Source organism: Phascolarctos cinereus, unplaced genomic scaffold (assembly GCF_003287225.1).
Source record: "Phascolarctos cinereus isolate Bilbo 61053 unplaced genomic scaffold, phaCin_HiC Scaffold_3;HRSCAF=262, whole genome shotgun sequence".
Classification (NCBI taxonomy): Eukaryota; Metazoa; Chordata; class Mammalia; order Diprotodontia; family Phascolarctidae; genus Phascolarctos; species Phascolarctos cinereus.
In genome coordinates, this window is record NW_027555736.1 from 108,919,997 (window position 1) to 108,937,178 (window position 17,182).

The following is a 17,182-nucleotide window of genomic DNA, read 5'->3' on the forward strand; positions in this document are numbered from 1 at the left end:
AGCATTAGCCTACACAATTAAGTTGGGGTGCTTTTCTTATGCAGAACATGTAACTTCTCTTTCCTAGCCTCCCCAGGAAATGAGAAAAGGAAGTGTTAGTTGGAAAGGCTCCATGCCCCCACTCTACCCCCATGCCTACCAGACCAGACCATTTAAGGCTGGCATTTCTCAGAGATCCCCCAACTGATTCCAGTGCCTTTTGAGGAGACCCTTGATGTTGTGGGATAGAGAGAGAGGGAATTTCCACTGCTGAGTGTGGGAAGCCTAAATAGAACAGTGAGCAGCAGCAGCCCTAGAGAGGGGGACCTAGGCAGTAACCCTTGCCTCTACTTCCTGCTGCCCCCTCAAAGTTCTTGGGGAGCTGTTTGATACAGCCTCTTCCATCTCAGGCCCCTCTCCTCCAGTATCAGATGAGCCTCAGGAGGGTCAGAAAAGAACAAATGGGCACTATGCCCACGAAGGAGGAGAGAGAAAAGCTGTGCCCTATCGACCCTGTCCACCTTCTGATCCTCACTCAGTAGCTGTCAAGGCTCTAAGCCTCTCCCAGAGCCATGTGGTGGCCCAATCACGCCAGCCATAGACAGTGTAAACACCCTCTTCATACATCACAGCTCTCTCCCCTCCCTCACATCACTGCATCAACACCAAAGAATGACTCCTGCCCTAGCTGAATTTCTACATCAGTGAGGACACGGGACAGTGACTGGATGGTTGGATCTGGGAAGGAGAGAGATCCGCCCTTGGGAGCCTCATTCTCCCTGCTTATAAAATGGCCATAGTGACACTGTCCAGAGTGAGAGCCTCTGACCCTTCCCACCCCCTACCCCCCAGCTTGGGATGGACAGGGAGCACCCAGATGCAGCCCTGCTGGGGGGAATAGTTCTTATGTCCCTCTGGCTATCCAGGGGAGGAGGGGCTGGGGCTTGACCTGGAGAAGTCTGGGCCCCCAGCCAGGCCCCGCCCGCACATGCTCAGTCTTAATGTTTCTCTTACTTTCAGTTTCCATCTGACATTCTGCCTGACACAAGTTTCTTCCACCCTCTCGTAGGGCCTGGCAGGGCCTCAACTCTGGGCCAGTGGGGTTGGCCAGCCTCCCTCCACTGCCCAACTCACCCCGGGTGGGTCCCCCATCCCCCGAGCCCCAGTTCCACTCCCGTCCCTATAGCCAGGGCAGAGCCAGAGGGAGCCAAGCCAAGGATGATGGAGTCCCCTTCATGCCCCGCTCTGCAGTGCTTCCTGGCTGAGGCCAGGGCAGACCACCCCCTGGAGAGAGGTAAGGACAAACCCCACCTCTCAGAGCTCTGTGTCTCCTTTGGACAGCAGGAATCTCTCCCCTCCTCATCCTGGGGGAATTGGAGGAGGGGGTGGGGAAAGGAGAAGGGAAGGTACCTCCTGTTCTAGGGGAGGGAGAGAGACAGCTAGGGACGGGGTTCCCCTGGGAGGGTTGGGGGAGGTGGCCTCAAACTCAGGCCAGTGCTCGCAGAGTTGGGCCAAGACTTTAGTGAGCATGTATGGAGTTAGAGATCCTATCATGTGCCCCTCCCACACACAGGGATTCAGGAGCTGAGCCTGGGAGACCAAGATGCCCCATCCAACTTCTACCAGTGAGTTCTAAGACCTTGGACCTTAGGAAGCCCGGGAGGGACCGGCCCCAGGAGCATAAGGGGGTTCAGTTTCCCAGGAAGCCATCCTGGGTAGCTCCTCAGGGTATTCTCCCCACTGCTGCAACTCAGGGCAGCTGCTGGAGGTGGGTAGGTGGGAGGCAGCTTCGAAAGCCTGGGTCCTAGATGGGGGTGTCACCCTCCAGCTACCACAGTAATGCCTTGAGTGTCTGCCAAGTTCCCCTGTGGATAGTCAGGAATGTTTCCCCTTTCCCAGGGCATCCGTTCATCAGAGGCTTGGGATCTCTCTCACCAGACCTGGGAACAGTGAACTGGAAGAGAGACCAGCTTCTCCAAAGTCCCTGAACCTCCCTGCCTTGGAATCAACGTCAAGAGACGGTGGTTCCCCCCTCACTGTGGAAAGTGACATGGACCTCACGGCCAATCTGCTGCCCTCTGGTGGGATGCACTCCCATCAGCTCACCTTTCGGACCCCAGTTACTGAGAGCATTCTTGGCCCACATTTGCCCAATCCCTCACTTCCTGGGAGCCCTACTTCACAGGCCCAGGATAAGGAAGAGGTCAGCTCATGCCCCTTTGGGTCTAAGGCCCTGAGCCTCACATCTACTTTACCCTTCAGCTTGGGTACCAGCCGGTCCATCTTCTTGGAACCCCAGAAGCCGTTGAGGGGAGACCCTGCACCTGAGAAATGCTGGGGTCAGGCACACCTGTGGGCAGGGACTCCCAGTCTGAACACAAACTCTAGACTAGGTCCTGTGCCTACCACTCTGCCCTGGGTTCGGGATAAACCCTGGACCTTGCCTACTGACTCCTCTATGTTGCAGAGGGAGATACCTGAGGCTCCTAGGGCCCCTTCCATTCCTGTGGAAATGATGGTCAGCAAAGATCCAACAGGAATAACCCCTAGGGGGCAGGGAGAGCCCTTGGACTTAGGGGCTGAGCTCCAGGGAAGGGAGCAGGAGGGGGTATCCTCAGAGGGACCTGGAGAGGATGAGGATAGACCAGTGGACAGTAGGGCCAGTTTAAGTGGGGGAGACTGCAAGAGGGACAGTCAAAAGCTAAAACTGGGTCAGGAGCATTGGGTCAGTTCCCTGAAGCCCTCTGTGGAAGATAGCTATGGGCGCCAAGTAAGGGAGGCAGGCTGCATGCTTCTGGAATGGTTTCGATGCCTCTTCCTGGACAGTGACAATCACAGTTTCTCCTTGCTCGACTCTGGCCTGGCCTTGACCACTGGTGGCCTTACCGTGAATGCTGGCAGCCAGGAACACCCTGCTCTGCGTGTGGCCTTCCTAACTATGGTGAGCTTCTCTGGGGGTCTCAAGGGGCTGGCTTACCTAGCCAGACAAGCTGCCCCTTCCCTCTTATTGGAAATCTGCCATCCCTTCCCTGCTCAGCTGCTCAGTCTTAACTGTGCAGTGTTCTCCCTCCCAGGCTCTTTCTGCTCCTAGCCCTGCCTATGAAGTGTCTGATCCCAACTTGCAAAAGAGAATCCACACTATAGGCTATGTTCCAGGACCGAATCTGGCTAGGGTCATTCCTCCTAATTAAGGCCCCAGATGCTACCCTCAAAGGGTTGGGGACCCTTCCATCCAGAGAAGTCCTGGGCTCAAATGAGAGAGAGATGGAAGGCATTTTGTAAATTCAAAAGTTCTCTATAATTGCCAGTTATTGTTCTTATTATCTTCCAGTCTACTGCGCATTTGCTGAGCTCAAGCTAGAGCCATACAGGGGCGTGCTGGTAAATGTTTAACAATTGGGCTCTCTGGGGGGAAAAAAGTCTAAGCATACGCACTTTTAAGTTTAATCTGCACTACTAACACTTTGTTAAGCTTAGCCAATCGACAAATCAAACCCTGATTTGGAGTAATTACTGAGTTCTGAGATGTAAATGCTTACATTGAAAATTTAATTATTAGCTAACAAGCAGGTTAGACACACCCTGTCTGTATCCAGATATAGCCACCCCAAGGTGCTTGTGGCACCCAGCTTCTCATTCCTCTCTCTTACCACATCAGTCAGCCAGCTATCTTGAATGTAAGGAAAGATGTTTAGTCATAAAAGGAAAAATGTTATTTCAGAAATAATGCTTGAGTTTAACATGAATAGAGAAGCAGTCATGACGGGGGGGGGGTACGGGGCTAACTTCCAAGATAGGAAAGCCTGCCTCTGCCACATACTGACCATGTGACCCTGGGCGAGTCCTTTAAATCTCTCAGTGCCCCCAGCCACCTTTCTAAGTCAGTAAGTCTCAGAATAGGTATAAACCTGTATGAGGAAATTATTCCCCCAATTGTTCCCTACATGCATGAAGTCATAGATCCCATCCAAAACCATAGCTTATCAGAAATGTGTACAGGGGAACTCTGCGTGACCTCCACACTTACAATCCAGTCTATTGAAAAGTTCTATTGCAAACAGAAACAGCAGCCACTCAACTGTACGGGCCACGTATTGACTTTAAAAAAGCTACGTATTAACATTGGCTAGGTTTTTTATTTATTTTGTCAAGTATTTCCCAGTTACATCTTAATCTGGTTCAGGATGCACTTGAGAGTGTGGGGGGGTCATGTGTAGCCAGTGGGCCAAGTGTTCAACTCTCTCTGCTCTGGCCTCCGTCCTGAAGTGGTTTCCCTGGGCCCCAAAGCCCTACACTCGTAGGCATCCATCGGATTCCAAGTTTGGTTTGTAAAATGTGCCTGGCAGGCTGCCTTCTCTGCCTTCTTGCCTTGTGATACCCCGTGCTCTCTTTTCTTGAGACTGAGACTTGGAAGCTCATTTGATCAGAAGGGCGACAATCTTTTCTTCTCTGTCGGCACTTGTGTTCAAGTATTTTCCCAGACTCACCGGTCTCCTTCCCGGATTTATCCAGGTCGGACATAAAACAAGTCTCTGCCACCTAGTTCTTATGGCTCACTAACAGGAAAACCAAGGAAAGGCTAACAAGTAAAGCCAGCCAGTCAATCAATAAACGACCATTTGTTAAGCACCTACTGTGTGTCAAGGCATTGTTAAGCCCCTGAAATACTGTAAGAGACAAAAGACAGTCCCTGCCCTTGAGGAGCTTACTGTCTAACAAGGGAGACAACAGGCAAACAAAAGTACAACCAAGCTATATACAGAATCAATAGGGAGCAAGTAAGAGTGGGAAGGCATTAGAATTAAGAGGGATTGGGAAAATCTTCCAGTGGAAGATAAGATTTGAAGACAGTTTTGTTGTTGTTGTTGTTTGTTTTGGCAATTGGGGTTAAATGACTTGCCCAGGGTCACACAGCTAGTAAGTGTCCAGTGTCTGGGGCCAGGTTTGAACTCAGGTCTTCCTGACTCCAAGGCCAGAGCTCTATCCACTGTCCCACCTAGCCACCTCTTGAAGACAGTTTTTTTTAAAGATGGTTTTCTCATCACCTAAACGAGTTATAAACTACCACTGTTTGCTTCTTCATGTTTCCTTTCCGTACTCGTCCATCCCACTATGGTTCAGGAAGTAATACAGACAGATTCCCCTTCTCCCTTGGTCCCCTGAGGACTGTCAGGTCATTCCAGGAAGTCATCCCCGTTACAGGAGCTGAAAGATACCTTGGAGATCATCCAGAAACCATCCCACTTTATAGAGGAGGCTACTGAGGGTCAGAGAAGGAATGTGGCTTATTTTCATGCAGGTGGGAGGTCTAGGATTCAAACCCATGCCCTGTGCCCAAACCCAGGACACTTTCTACTGCCCCATACTGTTACCTGGATGAGGCTTCTCAGTCCTTAGACTTTCGGTCCAGCCTTCTTTCTCTCTGTAGCTCTTTCTTTCTCTTTCCCTTCCTCCTCCCACCTTCTCTGACAATTTATTTTTGTTTAGTCGTTTTTCAGTTATGTCTGACTCTTCGTGACCCTGTTTGGCATTTCCTTGGCAAAGATACTAGAGTGGTTTGCCATTTCCTTCTCCAGCCATTTTACAGATGAGGAAACTGAGGCAAACAGGGTGAAGTGACTTGCCCAGAGTCACACGGCTAGTAGGGCCCTGAAGCCAGATTTGAACTCAGGAAGATGAGTCTTCCTGACTCCAGGTATAAGACTCGATCCACTTTACCACTTAGTTGCCCCTGTCCATATTTGTAAAGAATGTATAAATGTATATATATTAAATATATATGCATATGTATATGTACACACACATATGTATCTTAGACTCTTCTCCTTTATTACATTATTCTGTCTCTGTCTATAGAGATATTTCTCTATATCTCCCTCCCTTTTGTTTCTCCCTCCATCCCTATCTGTTTCTTTTTCTCTCTCCCTCTGCAGAGGAATGGCAGGAAGCTAGGCATGGCATTCCCTGGTTCCAACCTCTTCTACTACTACTCCCTGGGCCGTAACTTCTTTGTCACTGCTCAGCTCAGCAGCCACTGGTTCCGAGTTCGAGACCGTGTTACTGGTGAGCAGATGCTGATGAAGAAGGTAAGATTTCCTTTGCCTGGGCCAGAGGACCCATCGGAGGCCATAAGTTCCTTAAAGAGCCAGCTTTACTGATATGCAGCCCACTGCTTCCTAGGAGAGGTGGGGAGGCCTCCAACAGCGTGCTGGGACAGGGCTCAAGAAACTGGGGAGGTCAATCAACATGCACATCTAAAGGATGACATATGTGTACTGTCCTACGGGTAGGGAAAGGAGGAGGATCAGACTCAGTGTCTGCCAATAGGGAACTCAAATTTTTGGGATGGATGTGGAGGTTAGAGGTGGGGCTGGGTGTGTGCATGTGTGTGGAGAGAGAGAGAGAGAGAAGAGGCATAATCAGTCCTTGCTTGAGAGTAAAGAGTTTCCCAAGACTGATGAATGCTGTTGTTGTTCAGTTATTTCGCTCATATCCAACTCTTTGTGACCCCATTTGGTGTTTTCTTGGCAAAGATATTAGAGTGGTTTTCCATTTCCTTTTCCCGCTCATTTTTCAGATGAGAAAACTAAGACAAAATAGGTTTAAGTGACTTGTCCAGGGTCACTCAGCTAGTAAGTGTCTGAGGGCAAATTTGAACTCAGGTCTTCCTCACTGCAGGCTTGGCACTCTATCCACTGTGCCACTTAGCTGCCCAATGAGTGATAGATCCACATTACAGTCTATCTACAAAGACCAGGCAGAGTAAAAACCATGTGTGGTTGTGACTGTTAATGCTAGAGGACCTCAGGGCGTTGGCACTAGCAGGCAGGGCTCTAAGCTGGAAGATAATTTTGAACTATCTCTTCCTACCCCTTTCATTTGACAAAGAAGAAAACTGAGGCCTAGGAAGGGAAAGTGATTTACCCAAGGTCACACAGTCAGACAGTAGCAGGGTCAGAGCTACAAGCCAGCTTTCCGGATTCCTACTACAGGGGTTCGACCATACTACACTGCCCCCTAGGATGAGAATTGTGCTGTGAAGCATAGGGCAGGGGACAGAAGGAAGCGGCATTTCGGGGGAGGAACTGTATGACTAGAGAGAGGCCTGAACTTGCATACACAGAGACAAGGGAGGAGACAGACCATGTATGGAGAAGGGCCTGGGTAAGATGACCTCTGAGAACCCTGTCTGTGTGAAGAGTTGTCTTCAAGCTACACAGAAGTCTAGAATGGGTGACCTAGACCTTCAGGATATGACTGGAACTTCTCTATGTTTTGATGTACATCTTTGCTTGTATGTATATGGGTATGTGTGTGAGTCATTGTGAGTACACATGTATGTATGTGGATGCAGGTATACACCTGTGAGTATGTACCTGCCTTTGTTTACCCCGTGAAGGTGTGTCTTTGTACACATATGTGTGTTTGTAAAAGAGGGTGTGTGTATGCATAGCGCCCTGGGTGAGGCAATGAACAAGCATTTATTAAGTGCCCAGGGTGCCAGGCACTAGTTGTTAAGGATACAAAGACAAAAGCAAAATGGTCCCTGCCTTCGAGGAGCTTACTTTCTAACAGGGTAGACAACATGCACATATTTAGGTATAATAAAAAGACGTACAAGACAGCTTCAGGGTCACCTTGGTGGGGAGGGAGGATGCCCTGGCAGGTGTTGGGGGGAGAGGAAGGGGAGCAGGAAAGGGCAAACCTGAGCTGAGCCTTGAAGAAGGGATTCAGAGAGGTGGAAGTGAAGAAGGAACACCCTTCAGGAAGGGGGAAGGGGAGGGACGGTCACTGCAGAGTCACAGAGGAGGGAGACGTGTGGGAAGAACAGCAAGGAAGCCAATGTGAACTGAAGAGTTTGTGCACATGTAATATGAGTAATGTGGTGAGAAGGGTAGAACGAGGCTAGATTGTGAAATATATTTATATTTGATCCTCAAGGTAGTAGAGAGCCCCTGGAGTTATTGAGTAGGGAGGTGCCATGGTCAAATCTGGGCTTTAGGAAAATTACTTTGGCAGTGGTGTGGAGGGTGGATTAGAGTGGGGAGAGCCTTGAATGGGGGGGGGTCAGGAGAACAAGTTGGAGGCTATTATACTAAGCCAGGCCAGAGGTGATGTGGGTCTGAAGTAGGGTGGTGGCTGTAGGACACGAGCAGAGACATGGCGGGTACATAGGGTGACTGAAAGTGAGGAGTCAGGGAGGACAAATCAGTCCTGCAAACCTTGGTGAATTGAAGGATCGCCATACTTTCAACTAAAACAAGTTTTGGGTGAGGGATGTCTTTAGAGGGAAAGAGAATTGGATCTATTTTGGACTCTTGGAGTTTGAATGTCAATGGACCATCCACTTTGAAATATCCAGTAGGCAAGTGGATCTATACCTATGGGAGTCATCTGCATGGTGATGATAATCAAACCCTTGGGAACTGATGCATTGCCCAAGTGAGAGAGGATGCAGAGAAATGAGAACAGAGCCCCCGATAGAGCTTTAGGGTGTACCCATTTAGCAGTGTGACCCCAAAGGCAATTCAGCCCAGGAGCTGAAGAAGGAACAGGCAGAGCCATGTCACAAACACCCAGAAAGGAAAGAGTATTCAGGAGGAGGGGGCAATCAAAGCCCTCAAATCTGACACAGAGGTCAAGAAGGGCCAAGATTGAGGAAAGGGCATTAGATTTGGCATTGACATGATCACCAGTGACTCTGAAGTGAGGTCAGCCAAATGGCAGAGCGGGAGAGGAGAGGACTAGGCTTGGGCAGAAAACATTTTCCTTCCCTGGGCCTCATTTTCCCTCATCTGCAAAATGAGAAAGTAGGACTAGATGATCTCTGAAGGCCTGCCAGCTATGGAATTTTGTAATTACCAATGCCAATGTGTGTGTATATTTTTAAGCATGTGCATGTATGTGTACATGTGGGCAAACATGTGCCAGAGTGTGCCTGTGTGTATAGCTGTCCCCTGAGGCCACGGCGGGGTTCTCTTCCCCTGGGCCAGGAGGGGTCACAGCTGGAGTCTGGGCAGGGCATGGGTGGATGGCAGGTACTACAGTAACGCCTGGAGGGGAGGGGTCTCTGGGTGTAGAAGGGCAGGGCGGCTGGTGGGGTGATGTATGGACTGCCTGAGTGTGTATGAGTCCAGAGGGGAGAGTTGGGAAGGGAGCGCCAGGAGGAACAGGTACCGGGAGGGCGTGGAGGTGGGGAACGAGGCGGAGCATGTGGGGGTGGGCAGGGGGCTGCGGCTCTGGCTCCTCCTTTACCGTTGCCAACCGCAGCCCGCGGTTAATTAATTTGCTGGGAACAGCGGGGCCGCGTTTAGCGAAGTTGCAGGAACTTGCAGCCTCCGCCTAATCGGCTCATAAATTGTGGGAAGAGCGATCAGCGGAGGGGGAAAGGAGGGGAGGGCGCTCCGTCCTTATTTAACTTTATCGCTGAAATTCATCTTTTTAGCCTCCCCCGGAATCGCGCCCCTGCCGGATTTGCCTAATCATGATAAATTCACATTCATTTTCCTCCTTGCACCGGCGAAAGGGAGGGGAGGAGAGGTTGGGGAAGGGGGGTGGTGGAAGCACTGTCTGGCCCTCCTCCGTCCCACTGTCCCCCGGCTGTGATTGACTTCTTAACCCAGTTATGAATATTAAGCGTCGCGTTATATCCTGCACACTCCAGGCGGGCGCCCCTTTGGAGCTCCTGGGCACACCTCCCCCCCCGGGTAGGGAGGGGATGGATGGGTTGGGCAGCGCTTGTAATTAGGGTCGGAGCCGCTGGTGAGTGTGGTGATTAAGGCTCCCATCTAAATGCTCCTGCTCCTCCGCCCCTGCCTGGAGCAGAGCCACCCAGGGCTCCCTGCTGCCCCAGACTGGAGAAGAAGACTTTGAGGTTGGGGAAGAGAGGCAGCTCCCCATTCCTCTCAGGCTTGCGTTCAGCCTCAAATGCTGTTCCACCCCCACCTCAGTTCTTTCCCTTGTCCTGGGGTCGGTTCGGGGACCCTTGCCATGGGACGTTCTTTCCTTATCTCTCCCCGAACCCCTGTGGGTTCCTCTTTGTTCTCCCAGGTGCCTGTGGTCTCCGATTGGCAGAAGATGCTTCATCACTTCCTCTTCCTTCCACCGGGGCCGGGACTGCTGGTACCCTACGCAGTCCTCTATGACCGCCAGGGCTCCCTGCTCTACCTTATGGAGGACCCTGGAGTTCTAAGTAAGGGGGAGGGGGGAAGGGGACCCTGGAGGCTTGGGGAGGAGGGGAGAGAGGAGCAGGGCATCTAGGGAGTAGCCAAGGAGGCAGCATGTGGATGAGAAAAACCTTGGGACTAGAAATTGGAGACCCTAGGATGTAGACCTAGGCTGCTTTCCTAGGGGGGTAAGTCTTTTATTGCTTTCAGAGCCCACTGAGGGGAGGGGGAAGGGGTACTGTGATTATAGCCTCTTTCCTGAGAGCCCAGTCACCCAGCAGCCTCAGTTTTAGGCCTTAGACCTCTAGTAATACCACCTAGCTCAGAGGCTTTGAGAACATGGGGAGTTGGGTGACACCTGGCCCTAATGCTACACACAGAAGACAATCCAGTTTATCTGACCTTCTCATCCCACGGGCCTTTCTGGAGGACGGAATAAATAGTAAGGTAGAAAGTCTAGCAGGAGGCCCACAGTATGCAGTACACAAGGCTTATGAGCCTGAAGAGAGTGAGACCAGGGATGTTTGTCCTGGGATCCGCTTACTCAGTTTTTCCTTTCTTTCCAGAGAAACTATTTCCTTGTTTTTAAAATCGTAGTCACAGACCTAGGGACCCTATAGAGAATCTGGTATAGAAGTATTGGAATGGGAAGTCACAGAACATGGGTTTGAGTCATAGCTTTATCTCTGACCAGCTGTGTGATCTTATCAAGCCCAATCCTCTCCCTACTATTTCTACCCTGCCTGGTAGATGAGGAAAACCACTGTGAGTCAGTGACATCTGGGTCTTGACTCAGGCCACTTCCTCCCATAATTCTCCTGTGGGCTCAAGAAGCAGCTACCGTTTCAGGAAGGGTATATCTCTGTACAAGCACATATCCTTTGAAATGCTGGGCCACCTTGGTGGTTACCCCTTGCGTCGCCTAGCCTGGGAACAGGAGGAAACGGGGTTCCTCTGTCCATGGTCAGCTTTCTGTCCTGCACCCCAGCTGTGGGGTGGCCACCAGCAGGTCATCGGCTGGACAGACTGAAGTGCCTCCTGGAGATTCTCAGGTTCCTACAGTTCTGCCAGCAGCACGGCTTGCAGCTTGAGGAAGTGGACTCAGGCCTGCTTTACACCCACCAGGTACAGATGCCTCCCCATCTGGAGGCTCTTAGAACCCCGGTTTTGGGGGAGGGGAAGCTGATTGGCCAGGAAGAAGGGAAGATTTGGGAGACCACTGCCTCCCTCTTTCATTTTCACCTCCTGAGCTCTGTTGGTACCCCTCTTTCCCTCCAGGGAATCTGTTTTGACCCCAGTGGACTTGGCAGCAATGAAGGACCTTATGTTTTTAGAAAGACTTTGAGAAATGCACTCCGGCTGGCGTGGAACACCCCACAGGTACTTTTTGGGGCTCTCTCTCACCTCCCTCCCACTCCAACTCTCATATGAGAGATACTATGGTATTGGGTAGAAGTCTGGCCTTAGCATCAGGGAGATCTAGGTTCAAAACCTGCTAGTGACATGTACTCAGTTAGGTGACTGAGCAGATCAGGCCCTTCAGTGTCCCAGGCAACTCTCTACCACCTCATGATCCCCTCTCCTTAGGGCACTGGGAGGGGGGCAGAAGAGGAGTGGACCCAGATCTTCTAGGGTGAAGGGAAACGGGGGCGAGTCCTGGCCTTGGTGGGAGCTAGAGACCAACTGTCTCCACATATGTGAGCTCTTCTTCCTGGGTCTGCTCACCTGGGACAGGACACCCCTGCAGCGGAAGCCCTGTTGGAACAGATGTGGAGGTGGTTGGAGGAAGACATCAGGGGCGATGAAGAGGACCTGGAGGAGGCCAGGACTTCTTCTCTTGACCACCCTGGCATCCCATGAACGGAGGCCCCTGACACACCTCAGGGAACAGCGGGACACAGCACTTTATAGCAGCAAAGCACTCTGACCTCGTAAAGTCAGAGTTGTCTCTCCAGATTGTTTTTCACTGCCCATTTCATGGATGGGAGACAGCTTACTCTCAGGTCACCCCGGCTGGCCTGGGGCTACTCCAACGTGAAACATAAGCATCCTGATTCCAGGCATACCCAGGGACCAGCTCCTGTTTTCTTCCTGATCTGCCTTATGGGGGGAGAACGCTGGGTCACTCTCAGGACTTTGCCCAGGGACATGCTGGTCACATCTTTACTCTCAAGGAACCCCAGTGCTCACATGCTGAGCACCCCAGCTCAGACTTCCTCACCTCAGGGTTAAGGTCCTGGGTTCTCCACCCCAGTGGCTCCCTGCTCCAAGAACTTGGAGGAGAGGGCTACTTGCCCTACCCCAAGATACACAGGTAGGCTGGGATCTCCTCAGCCCCTCACAGAAGTGCCCGTGGTAGGCAGGCCACCAGGGTTTTCCGGAAGAGAAGGGAACATAGCTGGGGGCCACCATGGTGCTGTTTTTATTTGGAAAATAAATTCCCATGGAAAACACTGCCCCTCTTCTTTTTAGGCCTGGAAATACCGAAGGTCCCTCCCACCCCAGGGCCAGGAAGTATTGGACAGGAAAATGAGGTTTATGTGGGCATGGCAAAAGATGTGACACAGGGTCAGGGTGTATTCTATTTAAAGCAAGGTGTGTTGGTAGCTTCTTCAGGGGATACTCGCTGCATCTCAGGGAGCCGCCAGCAGAGGGCACCCAAGGACCAAAGAATACACTAGTTTCTGGCCCTGAGCCGGGGTAGTGACTTTCTTATCCCTTCTGGCATGAGGGGTGTTCCAGTCTCTAACACTGACTCTGAACTGCAGTGAGGCACCCTTCTCTTTAGAGACTTTAGAGAGACTCTTAGATGGAGGACCCCAGCACAAGGGGGACAGTAAAGAAAGAGTGGGTACAAAAGAGCAGGAACTAGAGGTTATGAAGGGGAGAACATAGCTCTTACCCAGACTCCCAGGTTTTTAGCCTCACTTTCCCCTTTAGTGTCTGGGAGTGCTCTCCCCATTTCCCACTGCTCAGGGGAGCCAGGCCCAGTCACCTCCCCCTTCCTGGGTCTTAAAGGTTCCTTTCTGTCCCTTCCTCTCCCCCCCAAAAAAAACCACATTTACTGTGGGGGTATGTGACATAGACTAGCTTCTGATGGTTTATAAGGATAAAGAGGGCCAAGGAGAGAAAGAGAAGAAAGCAGAGGAAGAGAGAAGAAAGGCAGGGAGAGGAAAGAGAAAAGACATGGGGGTGGGGAAGAGCTGTATAGGGCAGCAATGGGGAGTCTGTTTAGGGTTCTAGGTCCTGTTGTGGAAAGGAGGACCCCCTGCCCCCTCTCTTCTGGGCCAGGCCAGTGGTCTGGGCCAATATCCCTGAAACTCTCGTGTGCCTGTCACCTTCACTCTCAGCCCCCCACCCCCCAGCACACCCCTCCGCAGGTGATTTATGGCTGGACCGGCCTGGTGACCTTGGATATGGGATAACTAATGACAGATCAATAGCACTAGAGAATAGGGGGTGGGCTGGGAGGGGGAACCTGGCTGTTGTCCATTAACCAGGCTGGTTCAAGTAACCCCAGCCCCCATCTTCCTACCCCTGCATTAGTTAGACCCACCTATTGGGGGAGGAGGTACAGATGTCTTCTCTTTCTTCCTTCAGCATCTTCCGCCTTGCCTCAGTTCTAAGCACTGGCGTAGGTAGGGATTTCTGGGATGTTCCTCAGATCCCTTCCAGGAACAGTGGTTCTCAGAACTGGGAAATTGGAGGGACTTGTGTTCTTGAGGCATGATGAGGAGGTCAGATTAAATTTAAAGTATTTTGACATATGGCAGTTAGATGTGGGTTGCCCTGAGAGTACTGCCCGTCCCCTCCCCTCCCCCCAAGTTCTGTAAACCCTGGAGGGTAAACCAGGGCTTGTCTGGAGTCTAGGGCTAGACCTGATGCCTTCCCAGCTAGGGCTCCAGTTTGGAGGACCAAGGTCGAATAACCCCTGAGGGGTCTTCTAATCTATTCCTAACCCTCTAGGGGCCAGGCCCTTGCTCCGAGAGGGGTCACAACAGACCCCTGTCCCTAGAAGCTTACCTTCGAGCTCCAGCCCTTTCCGGCTCTACTTCATTTAGCCTGGAGTGGGGCCTGAGACTCATTCCCATGGGATGGGGTGTTGCTGGCAAGGGAAGCAAAGGGCGGAGCTCTCACCCAGACTTCTCCTCTCCTGGAGCCGGGAGCACGCTTCAGAAATGGGGGTGGGGGAAGACCCCTAGACGGCATCCTGGGGCTGTGGGCGGGGAGGTCAGCACGTTCATGTGTGCGGGCGTTTGTGTGTGTGTGTGCGCGCGCGCGCGCTCGTACATGTGAACTGTTAGACTCCCCTCCACCTTTGCTGGTTTTTGTCTCTTCTCTCTCTGTCTTTCCCCCTCCATCTCTCAGTCTGTCTCCTCATCTCCCTCTATGTCCCCCCAAACCCCCCTCCCCCCGCCATCTGTGATTGGCGATGTCGCATCTCCCCTTCCCCCCTCCCTCTAGCTGAGCCAGAGTCGATTTGGGGGAGGGGGCGTAGGCCATCTATCTCTGGTTATTATAGCCTAATTGGGGGAAGGGGGTGGGCGGACCGCCGGGCTCGGGGAAGGGGGGCACCTTTCGGGAGGGACAGGGATTGGGGGGCGGGCATTGGGCGGGGGAGGCTGGGAGGGGAGCTGGGGGGGCCGGGCCATCTATCTCCGGTTATTACAGCCTAATGGGGCCGTGCGGAGCCCGCACATTTGTCATCGGCCTCGTTCGCTGATAACGGGCATTTGTCATCACTTCCCCCTCGTCCGTGTCCGTGTCCGCGACCATGGTACCGCTGGCATCCGGGGGCCGGGGGGGGAGTGGGTGCTGTAGGAGGGTGTAGGACACACAAAAATCCAGGAAAGGAGGGTCTACCACACCTCTCTCTCCTCTACCCCCAGCAACACACTCACTCGGCATCATCATCTGTCACCATTATATTCCCAACTGCAGCACATGCAATCTCTCTCTCTCTCTCTCTCTCTCTCTCTCTCTCTCTCTCTCTCTCTCTCTCTCTCTCTTTCTCTTCCTCCCCCCACCCCGACACACACACACACACACACACACACACACACACACACACACACGCACACACAGTGGTAGTGAGATGGGGGTGTATTTGTCATTAATGTCCATGTGAGTGCAGGTGACCCAGACTTATGTGATCAGCATTCACTGAGCCAGCTCCTTGTCTAAGTCGGTCACTGGGTGTGTGTGTTTCCCCAAGGCAAAGTGGGGCAATCACATACACAGAGACAGCAACACAGAAGGGTTTTAAAGCTCTCTGAGCACAGCGAATGGGGCTTTTGTTTCAGAGAGCTCCAGCAGGAGGTAGGCCAGGAGTTAAGTCTGGGACAAGAAGCTATCCTCACCTCTTCTGGGCCACAATTGGAGGAGCCTTGGGGTCAAGGCCCAGGGGGTCTAGGCCCATAGAGGTCAAGGTTACATGCCTCTGTGGGGAAGCAGAGGGAGTACCCATTGGGTTCTGCCTTTCCTGCAATGTGAGGGAGGCAAGTTGCAGTCACTCAGCTCCCTTTCTGTGGGGCCAGCAGACACCTGAATGTCCTGCAGCAGGAAGGCAAGGTGACAAGAAGGACTTCCTCTCTGGGAGAGGATGGGGGGGTGGCCTGGGTAAAGGGGGAGAGGCAACTCCCTTTCAGGATATCCATAGTGATGATGCATCAAAGTGCTTTGGGTGGAGCACAGTACTGGCTAGTAATGAGGTGGGCCCTCCAAATGAGGTGGTGGCCTCCTGTCACCAATTCAGACTCTGTTCATAGGGAGACTTTGGGACTATACCTCTTGGCCTTCCCCCATCTATGTTCCTTTGCCCAGCACCCCTAAAGTCCCAAATCATACCGTGTCCTTTTACTGTCTTAGTGTCTTCCCTACCTCCAGTTCCCCCGTCTTCCCTTCCCAAGTAGGGGATGTGGTGGGAGTGTCCTCCCTCGGGAATGGGGGTAAGAAGTGGGTAGGGCACCTGGCAGGAGAGGATAGAGGTAGGGGCTGAGGGGGTGGGCAGGGAGCTAGGGAGGGGAGTTGGCTCGGGTTGCTTGTTCCTTGTAAATGAAGACCATAATTAACATTAAATTAAGGTAATACAAATGAAGAGAACACAGAGGCTGACAAGACGAGCGTTTGGGGAGGCAGCGGGGAGACGTGATTCATATTTTTAATTTACTGTGTGGATGGGCCGGGTGGCTGGGGATCGGGCGGGTGGTGGCAAGAACGGAGGGGGTGTTGGGCCGTGCCGTGCACAGCTCTGTACCAGGGGCTCTGAGCACACAGTGACTATTAAACTCAACTGTCCATATAATGGGACAGACTCAACATGATGCCAGGGCCGCTGGGAGCTGCCTGCCCAGGCCAGGCTGTAAATCCTGCCGAGGATGCAGCCCAGGCCAGGCCCAGGGTCCACAACTATGGCAGAACCTTTCCAAAGAGTCCAGTGTCCAAGGCCCAGATCTTAGAATACGGTAGTTGGTACCGGGCAAGGAGCAAGGAGCTAGGGTCATAAATCCTTCATCGGGTGCTACCAGGCCTGGGTCAGAGACCCTGGACTCAAAATCTGGGCTGAAAACCCTACTATGATACCCCTGGTTTGGGCAAGGTTCTAGGACATGCTATCGCATTTCCCCTGAAGGATCTCAATGTGGGGAGAGGGTGAGAAGACCTGAGTATCCGGAATAATGGTGGTATAAAAGCTAGTCAGGGTGAGGAGGAAAGGTGTCTTAGACCTGGCCAGAGGGTCATCTCCCCTGTGCGTTGCCTCCTGAATTCAGAGAGGACTAGGGATATGAGAATAAACTTTGGGAGCTAGAATTTGAACTCTAGGATCTGGACATGGGCAGTGATGGGGAGTGATGGGCCCCAGACTCCTGTCCCTCGACCTCCCCTCAGGAATCTCTAACACAAACATTCACAACGGGATTCCCAATCAGTCACAGAGGCTGTTCATGCTAAATCCCAAAGCCCTAGAAGAAAAGCCCATTCCTTCTGTAAGAGCTGTTTCACAGAATCCAGCCCTGGTATTTGGTGCTGCTTTTCCC

The 17,182-nt window shown here is 52.1% G+C and overlaps 1 protein-coding gene across 3 annotated transcripts; it reads left to right on the forward strand.

The window, feature by feature from the left end:
• Positions 1–52: 52 nt before the first annotated feature.
• On the forward strand, positions 53–12,598 carry LOC110194576 (uncharacterized). 3 transcript variants are annotated; one of them, XM_020966987.2, is made up of 8 exons: positions 53–1,273; positions 1,553–1,604; positions 1,918–2,920; positions 5,913–6,065; positions 10,030–10,171; positions 11,134–11,270; positions 11,424–11,525; positions 11,880–12,598. In XM_020966987.2, the coding sequence occupies exons 1-8, from the start codon at positions 1,198–1,200 to the stop codon at positions 12,003–12,005; spliced, it is 1,791 nt and encodes a 596-aa protein (XP_020822646.1). In that variant the 5' UTR covers positions 53–1,197; the 3' UTR covers positions 12,006–12,598. The 3 variants fall into 3 exon arrangements, with proteins under 3 accessions (XP_020822646.1, XP_020822638.1, XP_020822656.1); XM_020966979.2 differs by having other exon boundaries at positions 54–1,273; positions 1,879–2,920; XM_020966997.2 differs by lacking the exon at positions 1,553–1,604 and having other exon boundaries at positions 1,182–1,273; positions 1,879–2,920.
• Positions 12,599–17,182: the final 4,584 nt, after the last annotated feature.